The 7,910-nt window shown below is 36.9% G+C and overlaps 2 protein-coding genes across 2 annotated transcripts; one reads left to right on the forward strand and one right to left on the reverse strand.

Annotated features, from left to right (window-relative positions):
- Window positions 1-2,083: 2,083 nt before the first annotated feature.
- LOC127628219 (legumain-like) lies at window positions 2,084-3,588 on the forward strand. The gene is made up of 5 exons (XM_052104981.1): window positions 2,084-2,227; window positions 2,559-2,687; window positions 2,799-2,969; window positions 3,113-3,180; window positions 3,291-3,588. The coding sequence occupies exons 2-5, from the start codon at window positions 2,571-2,573 to the stop codon at window positions 3,364-3,366; spliced, it is 432 nt and encodes a 143-aa protein (XP_051960941.1). The 5' UTR covers window positions 2,084-2,227; window positions 2,559-2,570; the 3' UTR covers window positions 3,367-3,588.
- Window positions 3,589-3,773: 185 nt separating this feature from the next.
- On the reverse strand, window positions 3,774-7,701 carry LOC127628218 (stromal cell-derived factor 2-like). The gene is made up of 3 exons (XM_052104979.1): window positions 7,471-7,701; window positions 5,861-6,057; window positions 3,774-5,775 (listed from the first exon to the last, which is right to left on the reverse strand). The coding sequence occupies exons 1-3, from the start codon at window positions 7,643-7,645 to the stop codon at window positions 5,479-5,481; spliced, it is 669 nt and encodes a 222-aa protein (XP_051960939.1). The 5' UTR covers window positions 7,646-7,701; the 3' UTR covers window positions 3,774-5,478.
- Window positions 7,702-7,910: the final 209 nt, after the last annotated feature.

Raw genomic sequence — 7,910 nt, forward strand, 5'->3', positions numbered from 1 at the left:
ACCAACGCAAGAGGGGTGCTCTCTTTTTCATACCGGGCATTTTCCTCACACAAAGAGCAGCCTAGGGGCCCCTGACCACCTTAATCCGCCTCTGCCTGCACCGTCTGGGTGATGAATTTAGTGGTGAACAAACAATATTAAATTGGTTTCCTACCTCTACCTGGTCTCTAAGGCGAGAAAGGTAAAGAGGATGAGCCGGAAGTTCCTCCTCCGGGGTCATGGGCATGACTTTGTTTACATATGGTCTCGAGGAAAGGTGGAATGAAGGTTATCATTCTATTTAATAGTGACAAGTGTCGAAACAGATCGTCCGTACCAGATGCCATCTTGGCCGGCCCCCGACCGTTACACTAAAAATCGGAGAAAAATTGTTAGTCGTGGTGTAAATGATGCCACAATTAAGAAACCGTCAACATTTGAGTTAATAGACATTGCCTGTGTCAGTGTCTCTTTTCAAAGTCTGCTAATGCAACCTTTTTCACAGGAATTTGGAGGATGCATGAGATGTATCCTTCGTGGGCAGGGGCGGATCTACCGGGGTGGCATAGGGCAAATGCCACCCTAAAAGAATACCTTGCCACCCTGTTGCCACCCCAGTTGGCAGCAAAGAATTAAAAGTTATGGCCAATTTGACAATTTCTGAGCGCGAATCTCCAATGTCCGACTGCACTGAATGCAGCACGAGATGACGCCAGAACGGCAAGAGACTTAATGCCTTTCCGGTGATAATGCCCTTACTTCAATCATACTTCTATCTCCTATTAAGTGAGATCACATTGTATGGTCACTTATTCCTAATAGGAACTGTTTCACATGAAACCTCAAATGCAAGACATTGATTGCATGAGATTAAGTTTGTCTGTATGAGTTTGTAAATGGCAGCCTGTGCCCTTTTGTAGTGTGTACATACTATTTATCATCAAACTGTGATAAACGTGATTAAATTAAGTAAATATAAGTCTGCCATATGTTGTCACCCCTCAAAAATTCCTGCCCCCCTCTCGCCACCCCATAAATATTTTTCTAGATCCGCCCGTTTGTGGGCATTCACAACCCACAATTCTTTGCTTCAACAGAAATTAACATAATTTGTCTAAATAAAATGAAGCCAATGTGCTCGAAATGTGATGTTCAAATGCAAGTACCTCAGTAGACAGGTGCAGAGGATATAATATGCATAATTATAGTAATATATTATTAAATATTACAGACTAAATGAACATCTGTAAAATCTATTTCTTTCCCTCTACATCAACTCTCCTAAAATTTACCTCACACATTCTCTTCCAAAGGGATTTTGTTCCCTTCTCACTCAAATTGCTCGCAATTGTTAAAGAGTGGCGTGCTGTCATAGCAACCATGATAAGTTCGGTTTCCGTTTGTCCTATGAAGACCGTCTCGTTTAAATGAGGCTTGTTAAAAGGAGGATGCTCGGTATACTGCAGCCTTCAAAGGACGCGTCCTACCAAGCGCACAACCTTCGAAATGATAGGCCTACACAGCTATTTTTCGCACTCCGGGTTTTGGAACGTGGAAGTAAACGACTGCAGGATAAACTTTGACAGCGACGAATGGGAGATCACAGCTAATATTATTTTCACTTACTCATTTAATCCAAGAGCTACTTAAAAAAAATACACTATTACATTTGAATTACTTTCCAGAATAAGAAAAATAGAGAGTGGTGGATTAAGTCAGATGTGAGAAGATGCCAAATTTACTGTAACTCTCTCAGCAAAGGTGATAATTCGGTATTAAATGCATCAATGTTATGCAGAACCGACCACAAAATGGCGCCGCGACATGAAGGACAGCGAACACCCCCCAACGCAACTTTCCCGTCATCCAATGTCCATGCGCGTTCTCGAGTTGATTGACAGGCGATGTCTGTATCTGAAAGCTGATTGGCTCTTTTACCTGTAAAGGGTGAATTCCTTTCTACATACGTTGGCTGTTTGGCGTTCCCATTTCTCCCATTCATTTTTATTGAAGTGGTCCGTTTGTGCTAAATAGTCTCTGGATTTACTAAACAATCGTTTGGACACAAAAAGTGCCAGTAGTTTTCTTCGGCACTAGATGGCAGCATTGCCCTTTCAGTTACGTGATCGTGAGACGTTTCTGCCATGGTCATCACGCACTTCCACTTTCAGAATAAAATACGTCAACAACATTAGCAGTTCGCAGAAGACCTTCGAGCCTTAACATCGCCTACTTTCACTCAAAACAGGTAACTATAATTGCTGAGCACTTTCTGTTGTAATGATGGCTATGCAACAGTCGTGTTGGCTAGTATTGTTCTGTATTTACAGAATAGAAAAGTGATGTGACGACACTTTAGCATTCATGACAACAGGTTTAAAAGGGAATATATAAAGCTATTTTCCTCTTTTTTTATGCTCGAGATGTTTATTATTGTTCTGTTTTATACCATGAATTGAAATTCAGATACGTTTTGTAATATTTTTGTGTTGGTGTGATAGTTCCAGCGGTTTTGCTTCAATGAGAATGTAATAAGTTCATCAACTTCCATAACATTTGTTGATTAATATCTCCTCCAGAACTCAGCAGAGATGGACACTGTTCCTAATTTAGACGCCACTGTGTCCATTTTACAGAAACAAATCATTTCTTCCAAGAGCCCTGAAGAAAAGGCGAGTTTTGAAAATAAACTGGGCGAGGAAATGCAGGTAAAGATCAATAAATAAACACTGTAACTGCTAGTAAGGAGCATGATCATGACACCACTAATCTAGATTGTCCTCCTAATTGTTTAGTAATGAAGTTATGCATTTCCACAGGCAAGAGAATTGATCAGAGACTCCATACTACAGATTGCTGAAAAGGCCACAGATTCTCCAGAGCAAGCACAACGTGTTCAGAAATCAGAGAGCACAGGCTATATGCGCAGAACCTACAAGGAGGTTGTTGAATATTACAGAGAGAAGTGTTTCAACTGGCATGAATCAAAGGTGGGAAGTGGCTTTCATTATTACAGATAATTGTTTAGAAAAATATGACATTGGTAATCTAAACTAAAAGAGGTCAGTTGCATGTTTTCACTGCCAATGCAAGATCAGCATTAGTTAACAGTTTTAAAACATTTTTTTAACAGTATGTGACAGCACTTAAACATCTCCATGTATTTGCTAACCTTTGTGAAGAAGAAATCCCAGTTGAACGGTGAGATTTGTGCATAATGTCTAAACAATCTGTCAACCTTCTATGATTATTTCTTTATTTTCCCCTGAAATCATATTGCTTTCCTGATGTATGTACTCCTATTTCTAAAGCATTAAGTCTGCAATTGATGAAGTAAGTGTAACTCTGAAAGAAAGAAAGCTGGAAGATCCTTACCTTGTGGACTGAACACTACCTGGAGCTCTGGGGGGAAAAAAACACATGCATGTGTTTTTGCGCTAAATATACATATTTGAAATTTAAACATTTATTATAATGAAAGCATAACCTATTGTGCTTCAAAACATTTATAAATCACTTGATTGTGCTTATGTTTTTACTAATGCTGTTTTTCAATTTTTTCTTAAGTTGTACATTCATACAGTAGATATATACACAAATAAATGCACTATAAACAAATCAACCAGCCTTGATCACTTTAATTTAAAGCATCTTTAAACAGCATGCTTACACAAGCCATCAAAGTTAGTCATATTTAAACAAAAATACTGTTTTCCAAGACCTGAAGTAGAATGTGAACACATTCTGAGGTGATGTACTCTAGAGCCTTTTTAATGAGGAATATTACAAAATGTTCATGTTTGAATATTAAAAATTCTTAAAAACAAATCAAGGTTACAATGAGACACAATGGAAGTAAATGGTTCACGTTTATGGAGGGTTTAAAGGCAGAAATGTGAAGCTTATAATAAAAAAAATAGCACTTACAACAATTCTTCTGTTAAAACTGAGTATTATTTGAGCTGAAAAGTTCTTTAAATCTTCATTAACTTCCATTAAGTGCCTCACTGTTACACAGATTGGTGTTTTTTTTTTAAAGGAAAGGAGGAACAAGTCAAAATGATTTTTTTATGGTAATCAATATTTGTCACAATTCTGTCGACTGAGCTTAACTTGTATTGAACCTGGAATATTCTTTAAGTTAACATATTCTCAAGAAATGGTAATCCACTTGTATCAATGGCATTTAAGGTATAACTCACATTTTACAGCATCTATATATAATTATAGTAGAGGTCTGTGTAAAAACAAAAAAGGCACTTCTTAACATGTTTTGATCTCAACAATAAATTTAGGACAGAGATGAATGACTTTTAGTGTAACTTGAAAAATGTTGTTACTTCTGGTATGCAGGATGTCACCTTACTATGAGAAATAAATAGCTTCCAATATAACGTGCTTTTCCTGAATATTGCATGTCTAATACGTGTGTACAATACTAATAGCTGTTCAGGAGCCTTTATCATAATTGAGATGGCTTCCTTTAAAAAATACCCTACATCATTATATAGCACCACATAATTGTAGGAAGTTACTTGAGGTAAACAATGTTAATACTGTTGCAATATTGCATAATTTGAATCACACTTTACCACTCCTGCTGTAGTGTTTTCAATCTAAAGATGAGGTTAGCAAAGAGCATGGGTGCTCCATTCTGCTACTAAAGGTTTACCTTCCTGTCAGATCCTGTGATTTTCAAGCGAAAATGAATTTGCTTTTTCAGGTATTCAGGATTAATTTATCTTGACAGGTAAATTACTTGATTGACATGACTTGATTTATTATTCTAAGATTTTAAAAGTTTTCTCGAGTATAGCTGTGGGCCCATGGCCTGACTGTAAAATTGCATTTATTATTCTGTAGGATGCAAATAGATTGCCTTGATTTGTATAGTATATAATAATAATAATAAAGTTCCCACTTAATATTATGTGTCTATGTACTAACATTAAAATAAATACAATAAAATGTACTTATTGTTTAACTACATGTTGTTCTGCAAAAATCTCACAAGATTCAAATTTTCTGTTACTGAGGTTTTGGTTAGGTTTTGTGTAGTTTCAGATGTAATTAAATGCAGGTACTTTAAATGTAAGTACATCGCAACAACACATATATACATAATAAGTACATTGTATCAAATGGTTAAGTACATAGTAGTTAAAGACCTAATATAAACTGGGTCCAACATTATTCTAATATGTGAGCAAAATATTTTCATGCCACAAAAACACTGTCATTTTCAAAAAGTTTGAAAAGCTACAGTGCCTTTACTCTGCCTTCCAAAAAAACCTTTTATTGAATGAAAAGCTTGAATATCTGTTTGCTCTTAATATTGACTGTGCAAATAAAATCATATGCTTCAAGTATTAAAACTGAACATGAGGCATGTTTTATGTAACAGCTCAGGGTTCCTCTTGTGGCCCAAGGCTTTTAAGAAATAAAAAGTAGAACAACAGAACTCTATAAAATAGACAGTCCAGCAGGTTCAACTGTCCTTTAAAACTCTGTGTGTAGTGAGCTACTGAAATCCCTGAAACCTGTCTCACTCGGTTTCATGAAGACGCCCTCCATTGTTCTCCAGTAGCTGTGCGGGCTGCTGATTATCATGCCGTGCACTTCTCTCTGGCCGTGGATGGGTCTGCCGTACTGTTCGCCTGTTACAGACAGCAGAGCGTCAGTGGCAGTGTGGCGGAACTGAACTGACTCGTCACGCTGCCAAACTGAGCCTGCACACAAAACGGTCCATTCATCAAGATGGTCACCCTCGCCATTCTCCCCAAACGCACTGACCTCCTGAATGAAAAGTGTGACATATGAACTTGGATCAGCTTTAAGACAAAGTGTGACTATGGTGACTTTTCAATATTCTGTTTCAAACCTGATTTGAAGACAGAGGGGATGTAAAGTAGTGGCTGTGTAAATTGCGGGCCGTGTTGACATGGGTAAGGCGGATGTTCTGTCCACATTTTACAGGAGTGCCTCGATGGCATTCAGCTTCACTGGTGCCCCGCACACTCCAGTAACTGTTACTATCCTCTACTGCAATCACACCTGTCACAGACTGCTGGCCACTACCTGGAATTAAACACAATTATATAACAGCTCATGAACAGATGGTGTTTGTTACAGTTACAGATGAAACTCATTCGTAAATGGTTGTTTCACATTGCATCCACGAGATAAAACAGCAACTCAAAACAGACTCTGACTATTTACCTCTAAATTACTCAATTACACCATTCATGTTCATATTAAATAAGCACATTCTATGTTATTTTTACTTAAATGAAAACCATTTCAGTAAATTGAATAATTGTCAAAACATCAAAATATCATGCATTGGGGTCTCTAATGACATCTGCTGGAATAAAAATACCAATGACATAAAATGACAACTATAGCAAGTGGTTTTAGTGCTCCATTAATTGGCTAATTTCTATAAGCCAATGTTGTAACAAGCTTCATTTCTAGATATTATCACAAGAAATGCATTGGATAAATATTTAGACATTATAAAAGTCAATTATTTGTATAATTGTTGCATTTTTTACTACTAGGGCTGAAGGGTAAGACTTTGCAATGATACCACAATATGCTTGCAGCCAAACCTGACTATATGTTGTGCAGCTCCTTCACCTTAGTGTAAACTTTCCAAAAAAATTACTCTGTTTTAGTCTCACCCATTCATTTCTCTCTCTGTGTGTGTGTGTGTGTGTTCTGTATTGTGTCTGATTTATTTATTTTTACTTGACAAATGCTCTTGTGTTACATTCATTCATTTTCTATGGTGTGTCAAATTTGCCATGAACAGTACGAAGGGGGTACTGTTTAGAATCTAGTCCTTTTGTTTGTGTGTGTGTGTGTGTGTGTGTGTGTGTGTGTGTATTTATCACATAAGGATAGTAAAACCCGAAATTTTTGACCTTGTGGGGACATTTTGACGGTCCCCATGAGGAAAACAGCTTATAAATCATACTAAATTATGTTTTTGAAAGGTAAAATGCAGAAAGTTTTCTGTGAGGGTTAGGTTTAGGGTAGGGTTAGGTTTAGGGATAGAATATAAAGTTTGTACAGTATAAAAGCATTATGTCTATGGAAGTCCCATAAAACATGGAAACACAACATGTGTGTGTGTGTGTGTGTGTAATAGGATAGAGTGTGCTCAGATAAAGGATATATATTTTTTTAACCAATATATATATATTGGTTAAAAAAATATATATCCTTTATCTGAGCGGTACAAGGCTTGTTGACTTTTCCTAAACTTGCCTCCTGAACAATATATATATATATATATATTGGTTAAAAATTACCCAAAAAGTGATTAAGGGTTGAATGGGAACTGGGTGCTTTTGAGCCTGAGTCGATTGTTCAAGTTAAATATAATATACGTGACAATTGTTAAATTATACACTATAACATATCAAACGTTCAGCATCACTCTCATACATATGGAACGAGCAGAATTCATGAATGACAGTCACTCACCAGACCCATAACGAACATCATGAGAGTGTAATCTGACGTTGTGTTTCACATTGAGCAGCTTCACCACCGACCCGCACGTCACAAAATCCATTTCGCTGCCGGAGGAGGGTGTAAACATACATAACAATAACACTGTTACAAACAACTGGATCCTCGAGAACCATAAACTGTCCATGACATACGCTTTGACGAGCCCTACGAAGATATTAAATATTTTAAAATCCTAGATTACGTCACTTGGACCGTAAAACTACAGAAAGAATAGAGCGCCGTCTTCAGTTGTGGAGCTCTTACGTGCAACGCTGTAAAAAATGTTTTTAAGAAAAATACTTACACATAGTACTGCTTCATAATATGCAATATATCGAAGTTATCAAACCATCAAATTAAAAAATATAACAATATTTACAACATATCAACCAAAAATACTGAACAATATT

Source organism: Xyrauchen texanus, chromosome 34, assembly GCF_025860055.1.
Source record: "Xyrauchen texanus isolate HMW12.3.18 chromosome 34, RBS_HiC_50CHRs, whole genome shotgun sequence".
Classification (NCBI taxonomy): domain Eukaryota; kingdom Metazoa; phylum Chordata; class Actinopteri; order Cypriniformes; family Catostomidae; genus Xyrauchen; species Xyrauchen texanus.